This window comes from Loxodonta africana, chromosome 7 (genome assembly GCF_030014295.1).
Source record: "Loxodonta africana isolate mLoxAfr1 chromosome 7, mLoxAfr1.hap2, whole genome shotgun sequence".
Lineage (NCBI taxonomy): Eukaryota > Metazoa > Chordata > Mammalia > Proboscidea > Elephantidae > Loxodonta > Loxodonta africana.
In genome coordinates, this window is record NC_087348.1 from 36,640,734 (window position 1) to 36,662,516 (window position 21,783).

Below are 21,783 nucleotides of genomic sequence, written 5' to 3' on the forward strand. Positions count from 1 at the left end.
GGCATGTGCTGTGATCAGGCTCCGGGCTGGCAGGGGAGAGGCCTCTACGTGGGAGCGATGAAAGGGCGCTCTGCCAGGAGCAGGGGGAGGAGCTTTCTGGGAGTGGAGGGTGAGGGCACTGGGGCCCACCTGCCCTCCCTCTTTACTTCACACCATCAGGCTCTGGGGACAAAAGAGGCCTGAAGCACTGTGCTTTCCGGCTAAACACCTCTTCCCACAGACCACCCGCTGACCCCTGGGTGATCTCAAGGGCTCCTGTGAACACTTCCCTTGAACCCCATGCTCTCTGTACCTTTAAAGCAAAATACAAGGTCAAGACCTACCCTCCACCCAGATTCAACCAGGCAGTCACCTGACAACCTGTTAACAACCCGCGTCTCCTACCCAAGGGTCTCTGCTAGCCCAGCTTTGCACATCCTGGAGCTAGGGATCCTGGGAGCAGCTCTCCCTTGGGGTCCAAGAGCGGACTACCTCATGGGTCTTACTCCGCTCCGACATGTGACAAAGACCTTTAACTAAACCACCCCCACAGCACACTCAAACCCCCTTCTTAGGCTCCACCTGTCTGGGGATGGGAAAGAACCGAAGAGTGCTAGTAGGTAGGGCAGCCTGATGTTGTGAAAAGATCCTTAGGCTTGGGTTCCAGTGTGAGCTGTGTGATCCTAGGCAAGGCCCCTGACCTCTCTAGGCCTTGGTTTCTTCACCTGTAAAACGGGACTAACACTAACTATAAGGTTGCTGTAAGGATAACATAAAATTGATGGATTTAGAAGCTTCCGTCAACTGTTAGGAGCCTTGGTGGTACAATGGTTAAGCGTTCAGCAGCTAACCAAAAGATCAGCAGTTCGAATCCACCAGCTGTTCCTTGGAAACCCTATAGGCGCAGTTCTACTCTGCCCTATAGGGTTGCTGTGAGTCAGAATTGACTCAACGACAATGGGTTTGGTTTTTGGTTTTGGTCAACTGTTAATTGTCAGAGAAAAATGAGCTAGAAAATCACTCACCTGGAAGCAGGGAGTGCACATCTCCTCAGCCCTACCTGGGGCAGAGTCCTTGTTCTCATACCCTAACCAGGCCTCTCTAGTATCTCAGCCAAGGAAGGGGACAAGGAGGAAAGAAGGCAGAATGGCAGCTCCCCAAGGGCATTTGGGGCCTACCCTGCTCCCACCTGTGACCTGTGTGCCAGTCAGAGCCTGTGCTGAGAACCATGGGGGGGGGGGTGGGCTGGGCTGACACCCCAAGAGTATTAGGACCCCACACATGGAACACAGAGGAGGCAGCCCAGGGACACAAGTGACTGCTCAGTACCACCCAGAGGGACACTCCTGCTAATCTCAATCACAAAAAAGGGAAGCGGGAAGCCTGGACACAGTACAGCAGCTCGCCCTTCTTGTGCCTCCCCCACTCCATTGACTGAGAAGAATGCTCAGGTGGAAGCAGCAGCCTCCAGGAGGAGGCAGAGGAACAAGGGGAGACAGGGGCGAAGGGAGGTGGGGGGCAGGCTGGAAGGTGCCAGACAAGGCTCTCTCAGGAAGCAGGGAAGGTTTTGGGGTCTCATGATGTGGCACAAATTAACATGGCCCTGGGAACTGGGGGGCCTGGGTTCAGGTTCTGGACAGCCCCTAGCTGGCTGTGAGACCTTGGCTGAATCAAGACCACCACCCAACCCACTGCCGTCAAGTCAATTCCAACTCATAGTGACCCTATAGGACAAAGCAGGAATGCCCCATAGGGTTTCCATGGCTGTAATCCTTACAGAAGTAGACTGCACATCTTTTTCCTGTGGAGCGGCTGGTGGGTTCAAACTACTGACTTTTCGATTAGCAGCTGAGCACTTAACCACTGCACCACCAGGGCACCTTAAGGTCGCTACACTGGGCCTCAATTCTGGCAGGAAGGGGTTGGGCCAGGTGCTGTGGAAGTTCCTGTCCTACCTGCCTTCTGCTGCATTCTTATTGGCTCCAGGCAGAGTGTGAGGTAAGTGACCCACAGGAGGTGTCTGTGTGTCGGCCCAAAGCAGGTCGTTGGTGTAAGTGGGCTAGCAGGGAGAGCCTCCTCTCCCACTGCCCAATCCACAATGGGAGCTGCCGCCCCCTTGTGCCGCTCTAGTGATACTGCAGGACAGGTTCCCTGATCAGATTCTAGGTCCTGGAACTCTCCTGCCCTTGACCAGTTGCAAGGGATACAGACCTAGGGACCAGTCTAGCCCCAAGTGTCAGGGCTTAACCTGCCCACCCAGCCCCTCCTCTGCTGGGGGTGACTGGTGAATTCTGGAGAGCCCTCCAGGAAGCCGAGAAGTGAAAGCTTGTATCATTTGCTTGCCCCCAGCAAGCCCGACTGGAGATGACTCACTCTGTCCTTTCCCTGTCCATGCCTGAGAGGAACCCCAATCTCATGCTCTCTTGTGTCAATTCAGAGTCCTAGGCAGTTCCACATCCCGGGATTTGAACTTTTCGGGATACAGCATGAAAAGAAAAATGACAAGAATTGCCCATCCCCAGCCCTGACCTGTAAACTAGAGGCCAGCGTGAGTGTGTGTGTCTAAGTGTATGTATGTGTGGTGGTAGAGGAGGAAGACTACATGAATCCTACCCTACTTCTCTGACCCTGGCCAGCCCTACGCCCTCTGGCACGTGACCTCGCATGGAAGTCCACGATGAGGTGAACTGATGCCCGGCTCAGGCACCGGGGCCCTTTTTCTTCCCACCGTGGCTGGAACTCAGGGACTCTGGCTTGTCCCCTCCTCCCCTGGCCACCTGGGCCACTCCCACAGGGCTCACTGGAGGCCCAGTACTAGCTTCAGGTAAGCAAAGAAGCTCCTTTTGTTCCTAGACACCCTGGCGCCACAGAAAGTGTCTCCCCACCTCTAAGCTCCAGGCATCCCTCAACATGTCGCTCCCCATTCATTGCAAAACCACCCAGAATCTGGCTGCTTCCGCTCAGGCTGCCCTGCTGGCACCTTCTGCCAGCCAACTTCGGGACGGGGCTCACTGGGGCCATGTGGTATCACTTCTAAATGGGACCTATTGTCTCAAACTTGTTCCACAGGTGTGCTTCCTGCCCTATGGGACGGTGAAGCAGCTGCTTGGGCTCCGAGGGGCTCTGGAGGCCAAGGCTCCTTATGTCTAGAAGAGTGAGGTGCCAGGTAATTTCTGATGCCCCTGGGGTGTAAAACCAGCTAATCCACAAGCTGTGTGACCTGCCTAGGATCAGGCTGCCAGGGCCAGGACAGAAGATGGGTGGGTTCTCCTGGTGGCCCTGGAGGAGGAGGCGACAGAGTCAACTTCCTGCCCATTTCTGAATGACCAGCCGTAGGCCTGTAGGATCTAAATGCACAGCTCCCGCCCTCCTTGGCTCCTGGCAGAGGGAAACAGGATGCCCTGAGGATTCAGACAGAGTCTATGCCTCCTCTTCCTTCTCCTTCTCAGTGAGGGGGCTGATGGTTCCCAGCAAGGAGAGGTGGGGTGGGGTGGAGTTGGGGGTGGAAGAATCCAGAGCTGGGAGGATCATGGCTCAGCCTTGTGTCTCATGGGGCTACAAAAATGAAGATGGCACTGTTCCCCAGATTCAAAGCCAGTTGTAGGGGGGCTAAGGTGGGTTTTAAGGAAAAGCCTCTTGAAGGAAGATGCCAAAGAAGCTGCCATCCGGAGACCATTCTACCCGACCACACCAGGGATGGCAACATGTGGCCCATGTGCCATCACCACTCCCTGCCAAGTCCAGAGCAGACATTGCGAATTGATCCTGGAACTCTCCCTCTGAGCCAAGAACCAAATGTAGAGTTCTCAGTGCAGCCTCAGCAGCCACCACCCATCCACTTGTTATCCTTGACACTCCCTTCTAGGCCCTGTCCATTCACTCATCAGGCCCCTCAGCCCCAAAGCTAGAGGCATGTAAGGGGTGGGGGGCGAGATCCTGACTGCCTAGCAGACAGAGAGGTTGGGGGTCTTCCCCACCAATTGAGAGGGCAGAGGAGGTGGTCTGGCACCCGTGACCCCACTGCCAAGCAGGAGCTAGGTTAAGAATGAGCATGGGAACTGGGAAAAAGATGAAGGGTGGGTTTCAGCTGGAGCACTGAGGGTTTTGACCTGAGGCTGGCTATCAGCTAGTAAAGGTGGTAGGACAAATAAGCAGCATTAAAGGGGGCAGAGCCCAGAGCGAGTGCACTAAACCAAATGCCTGCTCACCTCCCCAGTCAAATTAAGTAAGGGGAGGGGGCCAGTCCCAGTGGATATCTGACCCTCTGAACTCCAGGCCTGTCAGGGGGGAGTCTTCCTCACTGTTCTCTCCCCCATTCTCCTGGGTTCCCCAAATGTGCTGGGTCCCCATGCTCCCAGCACAGTTATGCCACAGGGGACCCTGGTTACACACTTCCAGAGGTGCTGTTTACTCTTCTTCTCACCAGGCATCCTATCAGATCATTTACACCATCTCCAGGGTGATGTAACACAGAGGTTCCCAAACTTGGTAGCACGTTAGAAAAACCTGGGAAGCTTTAAAAACTGCCCAGGCCCCACTCCAGATTTGATGAGTCTGACTTGCCAAGGGCATGATCTAGGAATCTGTCTTAAGGCTCCCTAGGTCACTGTGATGCGCTCACTGTTTGGGAACCTGGGATAGAGAAAGGGATGTGGGTTTTGGAATCAGACTGACTTGAGTTCAAATACTGTCTCCGCCCTTCACTTGCTATGTGACTCTGGGTAAATCACTTACCTCTCAGACCTGTGTCTTTCTCATCTATAAAAACGGAAAAATAACACCTATCCTGCTTAAATCAGAGAATTATGTAAGGGTGCCTGCTGGTTTTCTTGCTTCTTGTTCTCCCTCCTAAATGTGTCTGAGGCTTATCCCCACATGCACAACCCTGTGTCCTTCAGAAGGGGCACAGCCACAGGTCAGAGGAGCCCAACACTTGGTACCCTGTGGGCAGGGGCAGGAAGCCTTTGGTGAAGCCCTCCACCCCCGCCTCCGGAGCCTGTGAACACCAGAGGCTACATCCTGCAGAGCTGGCTGTAAACTGTTCCATCTTGTGGGGCTGTGGGTGACAAAACAGAGGTACTGAATGCTTAGCTCTCTGTCATTTCATGTGACAATAAAGTCTAAGTGGCTTCACAAGAGCCCACGGAGCTCCATTTTGCCAGTGTAGGCATCCAGATCGCTGGGCGTGCCTGTGGCACAGCGTAAGTGCAAACAGCAGGGCCCTGTTTAGGTAAGGCAGGCAGAGGGCATAGGTCAGCACCACAGATACACCAACCTGCAGAACAGGAGAAAACTGCCCATGTTATTGGTGGGTAAAGTCTACCCTAGGAAGGAACAGAGCAAAGCTTGAGGGGCCAAATGCCAAAAGGCCTGGGAAACTGAGGAAAAGTGAGAGGAGGTCTTGGACAAACTCCAACGGGTCAGAGTCCAGTCTGAGGTGGCTCTGGGTCCTTAGCTGATTGGCTACAAGCTCCTCAGTCTCCTTGGAGAAGGGCTGGAGTCAGTCAGGAAAATGCCCAGGGAGCCAGATAGGGTACTCCTAGGGTCCCCGCTGCTCTTACCTTACACCAAGGCTGCATGGGCAGGAGTGGCTCCTGGCCAAGACATGTTGCACATGCTGTGAGCTGCCTGCACTCAATCTTTCCATACCCTTCCCCCAGTTCCTCACCAACGTCCTAGTCAAAGCCCTGTCACAGGCACAAGATGGTGACATTTGGAGTTCTGGAGGAGGGGGCAAGATGGAGCTTTAACAGCCAGCCCAGACTTCAGCCCACCCCATCCCTTTTCTGGCAAGGGCTGGAGGGGGTGGGAGGAGAGATCCTGAATGCACAGCAGAGGTAGAGATTTGGGTTTCCCCACCAATTCAGAGCAAGGTAGAGCAGGTGATCAGGCGCAGGTACTCCGCCTCCAAGGAGAGGCTTAAAACGTGGAGCAATTAAATCAGTGACCAGTGCTCTGCGATGGCCATGTGTCGTGACAGTACCAATGGGGCCATGTTCTGAGGACGCCATGCAGCGGTGGTAGGCAACCAGGGACCAGACACCCAGGGGGTGGCTGACCCCCATCTCGATGGTGCCAAGAAGCACAGAGAGGCTCTGTTCTATTAGTGCCAAGGAAAAAGGGTAAGTGGCCAGTAATGGGGGCCCTGCCTGCTAGTACCAGGGGGACTCTGGCTCCCTATTGGAGGGTGGGGGCTGACCCTGCTTCCATACCAGAGACTGAGCCGCGCTAAACTGCCAGTGCCAGGGAATGGCCCCCACTCAGTGCCAGTACCGAGGAAGTGACAGGTACCGCAGGTACCTGGAGTCGGGGGGTGACCCCACGCGGTGCCAACACCAAGGTAGCCCGTGCCGCCGGTGCCCGGGGGGCAAACCCCGATTGGTGCCAGTTCCGAGGAGGCCCGACCACTGATGCACGCGGGCTTGGAACTGATCCCACTGAGTGTCAGTACCGAGATGGTCCGCGCCGCCGGTGGCCGAGGAGTGCCCCCGTGCCAGGTGTGGTATCTGCCGGCGCCCGCCCCTCTGCCGCCCCGCTCACCTGTGCCCGAAGAGCCGCAGCCCCGGGAAGCGCCGCTTGCTGAGGCGCCGCGGCGCCCTGGCCGGCTCGGGGCCGGTGTCGCGCTCGGAGCCGCTGGACGAGGCGGAGGCCGACTCGGAGTCGCTGCTCCGGGCCTCGGGGCTGCCGTCCCGCGGCTCCATCCGGCCCTAGCCCCGGCCGGCGGCGGGCCTGCGGGAGACGCCCATGCCGGGCCGGTGGCCGGGCTCAGCACGCCGGCTCCGCACCGCCCGCCGCGGCCATGGCGCGCGCTGGCTCCGCCTGCCCCGCCTGCCCCGCCTGCCCCGTGCCGCACGCCCCCGCGCCCCACGCCCAGGTGCCCGGGAAGCGGCTGCCGCGGCTCCAGGAAGTGCCGCCAGTCGCGGCCGCAGGACCCCGCATAGCTGGCCGGGCCGCTGCCTGCCCGCCGCCGAGCACGCCCCCTCGGCTGCTCGGCGGTACCGGGCCCGCGGCGCCCTCTGCCGGTCGCCGGCCTAGCCGCAACCCACTGAGGCGACCTGGCGGGCGGCACTTACCAGGAGGCGGAGCCACTTAGACCCCGCCTCCCCAGCCCTGCAAGTGGTCTACCGGGTCGGAAAGATTCGCCCTGTCCTGACACACTCACACCGCCTGCACCTAGACACACACCGTCGTCTCTCCCCTTAGCCTTCCCCCACCAAACAACCTAGATTCTTACAAGTGTACACCTGCGAAGGCGGCAGTCAACACCTTCCCTTCCTCATCCACGTGGAATATATACCTCTCACACACCCTGTGCCTACTCGCAACCACGCACCATCTCCACTCTTATTCCCTTGGCTCTCACAGATCACACCCACGGGGACAAAAGTAACACTGTCCCCCCTATACGGGGAACAAACACTTCTCTCACACAATTATGTTCACTTATTACTCTAACACTTCCCACTCCAGCCTCTCACACTCAGAAATACACCCGAGGACCGAAGTCACTTAATGAGACCCTCACGCACGCGCCAATGAAGAAAGTCCCTGTTTCTCATACAAATAAATTCATTCACCCTTCCTAATCAACAACGGCTTCCAACCCTTTCACACACTCCAAACACACAGCATTTTCCCAATACAATATCCAGCTGAGCCTGTAGCTCTCTTACACAGGCATGAATTACCTCCACAGGGCTTACACACTCAGAAATATATTTACATAGGACAACAGTTACACCTGACCACACCACCACTCACAAACATACACACCCACATAGAACATGTTGTTGTTACTTGCTGTGGAGTCGCCTCCGACTCAGGCGACCCAGTGTGTGCAGAGTAGAACTGCTCTGTAGGGTGTTCGAGGCTGTGACCTCTCGGAAGCAGTTCGCTAGGCCTGTCTTCTGAGGTGTCTCTGGGTGGGTTCGAACCACTAAAGTTTTGGCTAGTAGTCGAGTGCTTAACTGTGACACCCATATACACACACAAATACCCACCAGGACAACCGTTACACTTTGCCACATCCCTCTTACACGCACACACACACAAATACACCTCATATGCGCACACAAACACATCCCCGAAGGCAGCTGAAGTTGTCATTCTCAGAGATGAGGAAGCAATTGGAACCAGAGCAATTGCCTGTGGTGGCAAAGCTGTCACACATGCTTGGGAATTCAGAGCTCTGGCAGCCTCTGATGACCCCTTCAGGGCTGACAAAGGGAGGCCAGGAAGCTGGAGAGCATGCATGGTCTTCCCCCTTCCCTTTCTTGCTGCCCCTGCTCCCCAAACCCTGCCACCCTGATGCCCACGGCAGCTGTCCGCTGTTTTCTCTTCACGCTCCTCTATGCAAAGCCACATCCTGTGTCACCTTCACTTTCACCCTCTCTTCTGTGGTTCTGGCAGCTCCTTTTCCAGCCTCAACCAGCCACTTATAGCCAACACTGGAGGCCCTGACCTGTGGGCAAGCCTGTGATTTTGAGAAATAGCCAGCACCCAGAGGCCCAGAACCTTCTCTCAGCTTCCTTCAAATTTCCTGCCTGCGTAGAGAAGGTCTGACCAAGGAGGTGGGTACCAGCCCTCCAGCCAGCAGCTGGTGCCAGGGTGGCCAGGAAGATGGGGCGAAATCTCCCAGTGGATCTGACACTGGCCTCCTGGGGTATATGGGTCCTGGTGGGGAAGTTTTCCAACAGCTCTAACACCAAGCTCTGAGGGAGGGGCTGAAGACCCTTAGAGTTTGCCCGAGGCCCCATAGCTGGTTCAGAAACCTTCAACATCCAGCTCCACACTCCTATGGAAGCCCCTCTTCCCAAATATCCCGCCATTAGCTCCCTCCATTCTTAGCTCCTGTGAGCTTGCCACATGTCCCCAACAATCCAAACATCAGCGCTCCCCTTCTCTGTGCCAAGAACTCCCCTGCCCCTTGTCTGTGTCCTTCTTTGTGCCTCTGAGGAGCTGCTGGCAGCAGGTGGGTAACCCCACTTCTACCACCTCTCCATCCCAGATAAAAGGCTCGTAGAGGGACAGAGGTCCTGTGCCCACACCATGCCATCCCGAGTACCTACTGTGTCTGGGGTGTGTCGGCCGGGATCTGTGGCACGTCCCAGGAACGGTAACGCCACATCTGCCTCAGTACCCCAGGCTGCTCCCCCTCTCCTGTCCCCAGCGTCTCCACGGGGCCCAGAGCTGTGGCCACATTGCAGCCTCCCCCGGCACTGTGGCCGGCCCCCAGTGCACTCATCCTGCCCAGTAACTCTCTTCCTCTTTCGGCACTTCCTGACCGGGGGGCCCTGTGAGAGGCCGACTGGCCAAGAGCAGAGGACCACAGGCCTTGCAGGCGCCTTCCGCTGGCGCTGGCAGAGGCTGGCGGAGGCAGGAGACGGCTGGGCCGTGAGGAGCTGTGAGAAGGCAAGGGGCAGGTGGGGACAAGCCCAGCAGCAGGAGACAGCCCCAAGAGTCAGAGGCTGCCAGGCTGCTGCCCAGCCTGCCCAGGCTAGAAGCTGTACCCTGGCCCCAGTCTGGTCTTCCTTTCTGTTTAACTTCTCCCATCTTCACCTCTTGGCCCTGCTGAGGTCTCCCACTTCATCACACCCACCGGGTATGCTGGCTGGGAGTGCCCAGCCCACACACAGCTCTCTCTCCTTAGCACCGCTGTATGTGTGACACTGGGTCGGGCACACAGGACAGTGGGGTAGCGGAAAAAACAATGAGGCTGGAGGTAGAGGCATGGGCTCATGTCCTGTTTCTGCCACTTACCAGCTGTGTAAACCGGGATCAGGTCATAAATCCCTCTGAGTCACCTTAACTCATTTTTGGAATGTTGTTGCTGTTCCTGGGTGCTGTCGAGTCAATTTTTGACTCATACTGACCGCATGTGACAAAGTAGAACCCCTCTCATAGGATAAACCAAAAAACCCAAACCCGTTGCTGTTGAGTTGATTCCGAATCATAGTGACCCGATAGGACAGAATAGAACTGCCCCATAGGGTTTCCAAGGAGGGACTGGTGGATTCGAAGTGCTGACCTTTTTTGGTTAGCAGCCTTGGCTCTTAACTACTATGCCACCAGCGTTTCCCCCATAGGATAAGGTAGGCTATAAACAGATAAACAAACGAATACATGTTGCAGGGATCTTTTCTGAGCCTCAGTTTTCTCCTCTGTAAAATGGGAGGAAGCAATAGTAATAACTGAGCTTACGGAATTGTAGGAGGATTACATGAGAGGGGAAAGGGTTTACGAATTCATCCATTCAACAAATATTTATGGTGCGCCTTCTGCGCATCAGGCAGTGTGTCACTGAGTAGTCACATAGCTGTGAGCGAGGAAGCAGGGCTCTGTCCTCATGGAGCTGGTGGGGACGGCATCCAAGAAGCAAATAACCAATGTATAATATGTCAGGTAATGAGACGGGTTATAAGGAAAAATGAAGCCACAATGAAGGGGGAAGAGAGTGACAGTTGGGGTGAGATTTGATAGGGGACTTGCAGAAGGCCTCTTTGAGGAGGTGGCTGACATTTGAGAAGTGGCCTGAAATGAATTGAGAAAGCAAACTATGTGGCAATCTGGGGAGACAGCATTCTTGGTGGAAGGAACAGCAAGTGTGATGGCCCTGAAGAGGGAACGTGTCTATTGTGTCTGAAGAACAGCCAAAACGCCAGTGTAGTCAATGTGAACAGGGAGCAAGTGGGAGCTGGAAAGATCTCCCAAAGCCAGAGCATGATGGACTTTGAGACCACTGTGAGGACTTGGTAAATAAAGAGTAAGGCACACACTCACTATTTATTATTTGGGTTGGCTCTGCCCAGGGAATCGTACCTTCCTCAAACACTCTTCAATCACCCTGCTCTATAATTAGTTCTTTAGTTGTATGTGTGTTTGTTATCCCAGGAAGGCTGTGAGTTTCTCGAAGACAGAAACCGTGTCAGTTCAGTTCAGTTCAATAAACATTTACGGTACAGAACCTACAGGTGCAGTGATGCACACAGCATCGTTAGAAACCAAGACCCAGTGCTGTAATCACCTTTATACTCCTCATGACTGGAGCATATTTTCCCATAAATAGTTGTTTAATAAATGCACGCTATGTAATGAATAATTAATAGTAATAAAAAAACGGAACCTTGGTGGCACGGTAGTTAACAGCTATGGCAAGCTGTAGCTACTAACCAAAAGTTGGCAGTCCGAATCCACAAACTGCTCTTTGGACATTCTAGGGGGCAGTTCTACTCTGTCCTATTGGGTTGCTGAGTCAGAATCGACTCGGCAGCAACGGGTTTGGTTTGGTTTGGTTTGGTTTGGTTTGAAGAACAAAACAGGAGCCCTGGTGGAGGAAAATATTTCTTGGATGCTTCTATGCCAGAAACCCACTGAATATATCCAGTAGCTCGCTGAATCTTTTTAACAACTCTGTGAGGTAGGTCTGTTATTTTCCCCCTTTTATAGTTGGGGATGAGGGGCAGTGGTAGTTCAGGGATAGAATTCTGGCCTTCCATGGGGGAGACCTGGTTTTGATTCCCAGTTAACGCACCTCGTGTGCAGTCACAATCTGTCAGTGGAGGCTTGCGTGTTGCTATGGTGCTGAACAGGTTTAAGTGGAACTGCCAGACTACGACGCACTAGGAAGAAAGGCCTGGTGATCCACTTCTGAAAATCAGCCAGTGAAAACTCTATGGGTCACAATGGTCTGATGCACAGCTGACCATGGAGATGGCACAGGACCAGGCAGTGTTTTGTTCCATTGTGCATGGGGTTGCCTGAGTTGGGGGCTAACTCGATGGCAGCTAACAGCAGCCGCAACAACATAGATAGGGAAACCGAGGTGCACGGTTGCTAAGCTCACTTGTCCAGGGTCACCCAGTTGATAAGTGGTGGAAACAAGAATCCAGCCTGAGTCTGCGCTCTTACCTAAGATGCTGTATTGCTTTAAGTTGGGGATGTGGCCAGGCAATGGCCCTGAGGCTCAGTACTCCCTTTCCCAGTGGCCCTCCCTCCAGCCCCTCATCTCTGAATCCCTTAAGGCTGGTCCTGTATGCTGTGACCCAATAGAGACACTGCCAGCTAGGCCAAGGCCTATTTTGGAAGCAGGCTGTTGTAGGGGCTTACCCTCCTCTCCAACGCACTCTCCAAACAGCTTGAGCAGTTAAACAGAGGAAATGGGGCTGGGCTTGTTTTCCAACCGAGGCATCTGGCAGCCCCGGAGCAGCAGAGGGCAGGAAATGTGGCTCCTGGAGGGGAAGTCAGGCAGGCTGGAGGCTCTGAAAGGCACAGCAGTCCTGACTGCGCGGCTGGGGCCACCACCAGCTTGCACTCCTCAAAGCTGTTAAACTATCTTTGCTTTCCCGGTGCAGTGGGGAGGCTAAGGCTGGAAGGGACAGGTGCACAGGGCTGGGAAGGATGCCCTTGGCAGTTCCTAGGACAACATGCGCCAGCATTGGGGAGCTGGGGACCCCTTGGAATCCACCCGGATACACACAGGAAGAGGAATCTGGGTAAGAAAATTATTCTGGGCTTTGATGAGGCCCCAGGGGGTAAGGTGTTCTACTTTCCACGGCCTGGATGAACAAGTGGGAGCTGGGGAAAAGCAATGTACCAGGGCAGTGAACAACCCACGACCTGGACATCCTCTGCTCTCAAAACCCGCCAAGCCAGCCTCCTTGCCCTGACCTTCAAGGCTCCTTCTGCTCTGGCTCCTTTCCCTTTTGTGCCTCTTCTTCCAGGCTTTCCCTGCAGAGTTTTTCTTTCAGCTCTTGCCATACCTGTGCCGGCCTCACAGTAGGTGCTCAATAAACCTTTTTCCCTTCCTTCTTTTTTCACACTTCCTTCAACATGCCATCCTCACCCCTACCACCCCGTCTGCTTATGCTGCTCCCCTTGCCCTGCCTGCCCTTCATGTTTGACCAGCCAGAATCTGTTCCATCCTTTGAGCCCTAGCCCAGGAAGCGAAGGTGGGAAGGTGGAAGGAGCCCCAGATACACCATTGGTTTAAACTCCAGCCTTTGCTGTGTGACACTGGGTAGGTCACTTAACCTCTCTGGGCTCCAGAGTCATTATTTCTAAAATGAGAGGGTTAGGCTAAATGATCTCCAAGACCTTTTCTAGCTCTCACAGTTCCACCGAAGTCTCCTTTCCTGCTCTCTAGATTTTCATTCATTTTGTTCAACAAATATTTTGTAATTACCTACCAAGTGTCAAACATGTTTTCAAAGTCAGAACTCCTGCTCAACCATCTCCAACACTCTGTTGCCAGTGTTTTTCCTACATTATCTGATCTTTTGTACACATTAGTCCTTGTTTGTTTACAAGATTCTTGAATCCTGTGTTGCTCCTAGCTCTGTTCTGGGTTCACGGTCTATACTCAGTAACTGCCTATGGGAGCCGAAATAAGTCGAATATCGTTGTTGTGGTTGTTAGTTGTCATCAAGTTGATTCTGACTCATGGAGATCCCACGTGTGCAGCGTAGAACTGTGCTCCATATGGTTTTCAAAGCTGTGACCTTTCAGAAGCAGATCGCCCAGTCCTGTCTTCCAGGGGCCTCTGGGTGGGTTTGAAATGCCAGCTTTTTGGTAGTTGAGTGCTTAAACGTTTGTGCTACTCAGGGACTCCAAGTTGAATATAGGTGTCCAAAAAAGCTGAGCAGAGGGAGGCAAACTGGCTCCCTTCTGCATGAACAGCTGTGGTTAGACACGCAGGAGATTTTTAGCCTAGCTCTCTCTCTAGCAGCTAAGCCTGTGATGGGGTACTTGCTGAAGCCCTCGCGAGCAGCCCAGAGCCTGAGAGCACCTTTAGATTGCTGAGTCCTGTTCAGCTGCCAGACCTCTGCTCCCACCTGAAGAGACTGATGCACCTGAGGTGCACGAGGTGCTGGCTAGTGACAGATGGGAGTCTGCTTAGGCTCCTTCTGGGCAGCCTCATTAGAGCCATGAGCAGGAGGGACCCTGCAGGAGTGGCTGGGGGCCCCTTCCCACTGGGGCAAGACATCTGTGGCAGCTCAGCAGTCAAAGGTGGGCGCTCAATCCGTGATTTTTCTCAGAAGCTGTCCTTTGGCACCTCCCAGGTCCCCAGGCTAGAGGTGAGAGCGGCCTGGGTGGCTCTCCCCTTACCTTGGGTCAGCTGGATCTCCCCAAAGGAGCTTCCTTTTGCCCTTAACCTGTAATAAACGCAACCAATCCCTGAAGGCAGCATCACCAGGCCCTCTGCCCTCCAAGCCCCCCACTCTACCTGCTGGATTGTGAAACTTGACTGCAGGACTTCCTCGCCTCTCTCCTATTACCCCTTCCAGGTATATGTGCACATATACAGAGCCAAAAGTAAAGCTCCTTAAGTATGTAAGCCAGGCCTTCAGCAGCCTGACAGAGTGTAAGGGCATGGGCTTTGGAGTGAAACAGATCAGAGTCTGAATTCTGGTTCTACCACTTACTGGCTGTGTGATCTTGGTCAAATCGCTTAACTTCTCTGAGCTCCATTTCTCATCTGTAAAATGGTAATAGAACACCCACTGCCAGTTGTTGTATTCCGTCAAGTCGATTCCAATTCATAGTGACCACATGTGACAGAGTAGAACTGCCCCATAGAGTTTTCTCGGCTGTAATCTTCACAGGAGCAGACCTCCAGTCCCTTTCTCCCACCAGGTCTAATCTTTACAGGAGTCACTGGGTGGGTTCAAACTGCCAACCCTTTGGTTAGCAGCCCCACGCTTAACCATTGTGCCACCAGGGCTCCTTCTGCCCATCATAAAAAAGTCATAAAGTCATAGTGGGGATTAAATGAGTTTGCAAGGGGCTTGGCACACTATCACAGAGTGGATATTCAAGATGTGTTAGTTTCTTCCTACCTCAACCTCTATGGAGGAGAGTTCAGGAGATATTTTTAGATTGGGAGGGTGGCTGCCTAGTGGCCCTCGAGTCCCCACCTACTCAATGTTCCCTGCTCAGGCTTCCTCCTGAGCCTCTGCAGGCCTAGAGGGCTGCTCAAGGACAGTGGAGCCCCATGTCTCCCGGTTTGTGTTTAATTGGGAGAGAGGTTTCCTTCGTCCTTGGGGTCCAGATTCTTGAGGACCTCTCTGAATACTCTGAAAATGCACCAACTAAAGCAAAAACGAGATTCAGACCTAGGCTTCCTGATGCCCGGCCTCTGGGCAGCAGATCAACAGAATCTATTCAAATGCCACTTTGCAAACCAGCTCCCCTTCACAGTGCCCAAATGACTGTGTCCCCTGCGGTGCAGAAGTGAGGGGCAAGAACTGCTGGGGACATGTCCCAAGCCCCTTGTGCCACGATGGGGCTGGAGAAGCCCCTCTCTCTGGAACTTCAGTCCCTGCACTTCTGGCTTTGGCCAAGCCTGGCCCTGCCTCTGGGCACTGCCCTTCTTGACCTTTGACTCACTTATCAACAAGAACCGTGGGGCCCTGAGGGGGTGGGGGAAGGAGTTCCGGGCTGAACCCAGCCCTTCCCAAAGGAAGAAAAATGGATGGACCCCCACTTCCGGCTTCCTTTGGCAGCGGCCTCCTCCCCCTGCTCCCGCTCAGCTCTCTGCCCCCGGTTTTTGCATTTTTAATTCAGGACAGAATGTGATCTCTTGCAGCTCCTTGCTTTATCCTGTTGCTATTTAAATTACAAATCGGCCCCATCTCCCTGTCACTCTTGGATTATTTTTAGCATCTGGTAAATAGCAGCAGGGAGAGTTGGATCAGGTGCCCCTCCCTCGAGGAGCTGAGTACCCACAGCCATGTGCCTGCAGCAGGGTGCACCCTCCCCTGCCAATTGGCATCTCGAGTTGCTCCCTGCCAGCCCCTCTGTGGGGGGAGGGGAGGGGGGCAGGAGGAGGACTGTAGGCTGGTACCTGCTCAGATGCTCAGCCCCTGCTTTTAGTCTCTATTAAGCTCTGTTACTCTGAGGTCCTGCCACCCACTCACCCCTCAGGGCCAGCCTCCTTCAGGCCTCTTGGACCACCCCAACTCACAAGAAGAGCCAGCTGAAAATGGCAAAAGATCTTCTAATTTGTGTTTCACCCCTTCCATGAGTGAGGAGTGAAGTCCCTGGGTGATGCAAATGGTTAACCCACTTGGCTGATAACCAAAAGGTCGGATATTCAAGGTGCCTTGGAAGAAAGACCTGGTGATCTGCTTCCAAAAGATCACAGCCATGAAAACCCTATGGAGTGTAGTTCTATTCTGCAACACAGGGGGTCGCCATGAGTTGGAATTGGCTTGAGAGCTACTGGTTTGGTTGGTTTGCACCCTAAGTGGTGCAAACGATTAATGCACTCAGCAGTTATCTGAAAGATAAGAGGTTTGAGTCCACCCAGAGGAGCCTCAGAAGAAAGGCCTGGATATCTACTTCCAAAAAATCAGCCATTGAAAACCCTATGGAGCACAGTTCTACTCTGACACACATGGGGTCTCCAGGAATTGAAATGCACTCGATGGCAATTGGTTTTTGGATAAGTCAACTTTATATCTCTTCGGTGGTGTCACTTGGAGGGGTGTGTGGGGGGGGTGAGGACAGCACTGGGTGACACTGTCAGAGGGGGTGACACCAAAATGACTGTCTATAAAAATATCCGTGTAGTTAGTTATAGCAAAAACATTTTTCGTGAGCCCAGCTTGCATGTATCAATACACCCATAAGGCTAAAACTCTATGCTAATTTTCTTTTGGGGCCTTCTAATGCGCTCTGATCAGAGCTGTCATTATTAACCAACTACAGTGACACTTCAAATCATGTGATTTCATCTGCACTCATTACAAGAACGTGCTGCTGTTCTCATCGTCGCCGATGCTTTTATAGTCCTGATTTTGTCAAATTTTCTGGTGTTTTAGCTACGATAGCGTGGTAATTAGTATCTGTGGACCTATACCAATAACTTTTTTGAGAATGAAGTAGTAATTAAAGGAAAAGGAGTGATATACAGGAATTATGATTTACAAGTAACATTACTACAAAAACGTTAGTAAGGATTCTGTATGGTCTGGCACGGGAGGAGGCCCGTGGAGGAGGGTGACACCAACCCTAATGACACCACTCCATCTCTTATCTTTTTGAGTCTTCCCAGTCACTGTCTTGTGTAGATAGTATTATTCCCATTCTCCATGTGAGGAAAAAGGGTCAGAGGTGAAAGTGACTTACCCAGCTAGGACGGCTCAGGGCTGGAATTTGAATCTAGGTCTCTCTGGCTCCAAAGCCTGTATACATGTGCGTCTCACTGCCTCTCTTGGCGGAATGCATGTGTCACTTTGCCCAGTGTCCAGGTTGACTCCTAAAGCCCACTATCAGCTGTTGTTTCCCATGTGTTTGGCTTGTTCCATCTTCTAGATCAAGGATTGGGAAAATATGGCCCATGGGCCACATACAGCCTGCTGCCTGTTTCTGTGTGGGCCTGTGAGCTAGAATGGTTTTTACATTTTTAATGGTCGGAAAAAACCCAAAGGATAATATTTCATTACAGTGAAAAAGATATGAAATTCGAAGTTCAGTATCCATAAATAAAGGTTTATTGGAACCCAGCCCTGCTTATTCAATTATGCCTTGTCTATGGCTGCTCTTAGTCCCTGGGTAGTGAAAATGGTTAAGCGCTTGACTCCTAGCCGAAAGGTTGGCAGTTCGAACTCACCCAGAGGTACTTCAGGAGACAGGCATTGTGATCTGCTTCCAAAAGATCACAGCTGAAATGGAGCGCAGTTCTACTCTGCAACACGTGGGGTTACTATGAGTGAGAGGTGACTTAACAACTACCAATGACACAACAACAATGGCTGCTTTCGTGCTACAATGACTGAGCTGTGTAGTTGTGACAGAGGCCGCATGACTGGCAAAGCCTAAAATATTTACTGTCTGGCCCTTCACAGGAAACGGTTACCAACCCCTGTGCAATATCATTTGCTTCGAATGCTGTCTTGACCCAGTTCTGAGCCCTGACTAGAAGCCGGTCCGTTTCCCTTCTTGAGCAGCTGATTAAGTCCACTCTCCAACTACTCCCTTTATCAAGTTCTCTTACTCCTGGGTCACTGTCTCCATCCTATTGCTCTGGGGCCTAATAACTAGAGATAGCCTCCTAGCCTGCAGAATTAGTCCAAATCCCCAATCCTGAAGAAGCCTGGGCAACCTAGCTAACCCCACCCTGGTTTCCATACATAAGCCCTCTTTACAATTCCAGCTTGTTGTTACCTTGTCCCTCGGTGTAAACCCCTGCGTGGGCTGGCATCATGGTGGGCTGTGCCTCCCAGTCTCTGGAACTGTGAGTATATTAACCTAGTTATTTTCCGTGGCCTCCCTGCTTTCTCTTTCCAACGTCTCACCTGACTTACCAGCCCACAAATCTGTATGAGTACTGAGTCCCATACCTCTGTCATGGCCAGTACCTGGCCCATAGCCAGAACTCCAGAAAAAAGTGCTGGTCTTCCTCTAAGGCCCTTCTGGCGCCATACCAGGACCTGGCACAGGGAAGCCCCCTGCCAGCCACACACCAATGGTTCTTTTCACATGTACCCCTTTTTCTCCTGCTCTGCCCCTTTCTCTCTCCCCTTACTCTTCTTCACAGGTAAAACTAGTGGTTTCCCAACCTTCCTGGCATTCACAATTACATGGGAGAGATCTGTAAAGTTGAGAGGCCCAGGCCTCTGATTTGTATCAGGGTATTCAGAAATAGGGCTAGAAAATCCATTTTAAAAGAGATCCCTGGGAGATCTGGGCTGAGAACCACTGGGCTTAGCTCCAGAGGTCACATTGCTGCATCTTCTAACTGGTCCTCTCAGACCCAACCCAGCATCTCTTGCTACCCCTTTGGCTTTTCCCACATTGAGCCTTTCCTCCAATGGCCTCTTTAGCTCCAAGATCTTTTAGGACTTCCTTGAGGGTATGGGAAAGGCCTTTTCTCTCCCCCAGAGGCAGACACAAGACGTCAGAACACTCCCTCTCTGCCCCTTTTTTTTTACTTATTGGAAACCCAAATCCAAACTCGATGCTGTTGAGTCAATTCCAACTCATGGCAACCCCATGCGTTATGGAGTAGAACTGCTCCATAGGGTTTTCTTGACTGTAACTTTTACAGAAGCAGACCGCCAGGTCTTTCTTCTGCAGCTTGGCTGGGTGGGTTTGAACCACCAACCTTTTGGTTAGCTGTCCAGTGAAAACCGTTTGCACCACCCAGCCATCTGGTTATTGGAAACCAGGTCCCATTTAAACCAAACAGGCCCTGACTCAAGTCCTTCCACTCGTTGCCTGTTTTTTTGCTCCCTTTCCCCCTCTACCTGATACCTGGGCTTGTGCCAGGCATAGACCTGCCTTCTCACTATTCACCTAAAGCTGCTCTCAGTCCGCTTCTGGCCTATGCCACGGCTGGGGGTGAGGGGAACCTATTTCTCAGAAGCCCCTGCATCCCTTCAAGCTTCCAGTGTCCTCGCTTACATCAGAGGCAGCCGGGCCTCCATCCTGCTTCTGCTTCTACCCCTCGCCCTCGGATTTTTGTGCCCCCACATTTCTGTCTAAAAGCCTTTTCTCTCTGTGAAGGGCTTGCAACTGCTTTTCTTAGCAACTCCTCGCAGTGGGGTGGGAGGTTTAGCTGCAAGCCAGAGCGGCAAAGAACTGTGGTGGGTGGAGGATGTGAAAAGGGCCTCAGTGGGCCTGAGCGCCTGCCAGCCTGGGGGTGGCCTGTCCAAGGAAGAGCAGTGTCGGTAGTCAGGCCACTCCAGATGGCAGCCACACCGGAGGGCTTAGCCGGAAAGTACAGCTTGCTCTACTGGGGTCCCCTGGGTCTGGTACCTGGAGAGGCGTTTGGGGCTTTCTTTCTCCCTCTACCCAGGGGTTTCTCCTTGTATGGACGCCCTGTCCAGCTCTGGGCCTAAGGCTGGGCTCTGGTCTGAGCCCAGATGTGAGAAGGTACCCTGTCTGATCTGTCCAGGTGTGACAGCGTTCTGGTGTGGTCCTCTGCAGCCCTAACACAGGTGACCCAGGGGCCTCCTGCTCCCTTCACAGCTTGATTACCTTGTGTCCTTGGCAGCCAGAGGTCACAAGCTGGGCTGTGCAGGGGTCTTCATTCAGAAACCACCCTAGAGTAATCCCAGGTCTTGCAGCCGCCTCCATGTGTGTAAATGTGCATGTGTGTGTGCACATGTATATTGCACCCTCGTGGAAAAAGCTACCCTTTCTGGCTAAGCCCTCTAGTAAGGCTGCCATCCATATATGTGTGTGTGTGTGCCCGCATATGTGCATGTGTGTGCATATGTGTGTGTGTGCATGCAGCATCCTCCACCCCAGCCCTTCAGTTAGTCTCTGTTCCCCATCCTCCAAGCCTCTACCCAACTCTGGCCTCTCTCCCAGCTCCAGATGCTGCTGGTCCATCATCACTCAGAGCCAAGGACAACCTTGGGAGTCATCCCCTCATGAAGAACTGAGGCCCAGAGAGAGGTATTATCTAGCTCAAGGACATACAGCAAGTCACTGGGAAAAAGCAAGAATACAAGCCAGGTCTCCTGACTCCCAGTCTAACATTTCCATCCAGGATTCTACATTCTCCGCTCCACCCCTTGCCAGCCCCTCTGCAGGTAATGGCTGAACTTTCGGGGGCCCTTCCATCTGCAACCAGAAGGCAGGGGGCAGATGATAGCCTCCTCTCAGCATTGCGCGCTGGGTAGAACTTGGTAACAGAGCACATTGTACCTCTGATTTCTCATCCCCGGAGTCTCATTCATTCTGAGCATCCCACTTCATGATGGTGAGCAGCCCCCTCCCCTTCTCTCCCATCTGCCCCAAGTGACAGGGACTGATGACTTCACAGCCATTAAGAGTACTGGGCCCCTTCAGGCTCCCAGGGCTGGACCAGTTTTATGAAATATCTTTCCAGAAGCCCCAGGGAGAGCCAGGGCAGCCTCAGACACACAGCAAGCCCCTGTGGTTGTAGTCAGGAAATGCGTCCTCTCCAGCCAGGCCTACGGCTTCAAGAACCACCAAAAAACCAAACCTGTTGCCGTCAAGTCGATTCCAACTCATAGTGACCCTACGGGACAGAGTAGAACTGCCCCATATGGTTTCCAAGGTGCCTTGGTGGATTCGAACTGCTGACCTTTTGGCTAGCAGCTGTAGCTCTTAACCACTACACCACCAGGGTTTCAAGAACCACAGATGCCTCAATAACCCTGCAGCAACCTCCAAGGGGAGGTCATTCTTGACTGGGGCTATGGGAGGGGCAGCAAGTCCAAGTTGAAGCCGTGGTCTGAAAGGAAGAGGAAGGTAAGCTCTGCACTGGGATGCACTGCCCCTCTAGATCCACTGTCCATGTAACTTACCCACCTTTATTGTGAGGGTATCCCCTCCCTCACACATACCCACCTCAGGTCATAAAAGTGGCCTCTGGGGCCCAGTCCCCCTGGTTCCTTCTGAGGTGGCAGGACCCAGGGGTCCGGGAGTCTTTCACAGGGAGAAGGAGATTTCACTAAGAAGCTGGGGTGGTGGGGCTTCAGTCTGCCCCTCAGGGTGCCAGCAAGAGCCTGGTATGGCACGGGTCCAGCAGGGGCTCCCTTCACCATCTCTCAGAAGCAGGGTCTCAGCCGTGGTGGCAGGAGACAGTTCACAACCTTTTGCAAGCCTAGCACAGGCTCTGCCCACAGGAGAGCTCAGATAAGGCCTGCTGAACGAGTAGGGGTCCCTCCTTTCCCCCCAGAAAGAGGGCGGGGGTGGGGGAAGGTCTCCCAGCCGATAGAGGGCAAGGACCTTGTCTTGCTCATTCCTCTCCTAGGAGCCCAGAACAGTGCCTGGCACACAGCAGGCACTCAGTAATTCCATGTTCAATGGCTAGGGCTTTCGCGGTTC

At 53.3% G+C, this 21,783-nt stretch overlaps 1 protein-coding gene and 1 long non-coding RNA gene across 5 annotated transcripts in view; one reads left to right on the forward strand and one right to left on the reverse strand.

Annotated features, from left to right (window-relative positions):
• The window catches only part of DGKZ (diacylglycerol kinase zeta), a 36,148-nt gene extending 26,910 nt beyond the window's left edge, over positions 1–9,238 (reverse strand). For 2 of the 4 annotated variants that reach the window (XM_064288211.1, XM_064288210.1), the window contains exon 1: positions 6,520–6,680. In XM_064288211.1, the coding sequence (XP_064144281.1) occupies positions 6,520–6,680 (161 nt within the window). Of the gene's footprint in view, positions 1–6,519; positions 6,681–9,047 lie in introns of those variants that run through there. The other 2 variants (XM_064288209.1, XM_064288215.1) reach the window with 2 other exon arrangements.
• On the forward strand, positions 9,133–20,684 carry LOC135231691 (uncharacterized). The gene is made up of 3 exons (XR_010322442.1): positions 9,133–12,470; positions 18,134–18,214; positions 20,296–20,684. It is a non-coding gene; the product is annotated as an uncharacterized LOC135231691 (long non-coding RNA).
• Positions 20,685–21,783: the final 1,099 nt, after the last annotated feature.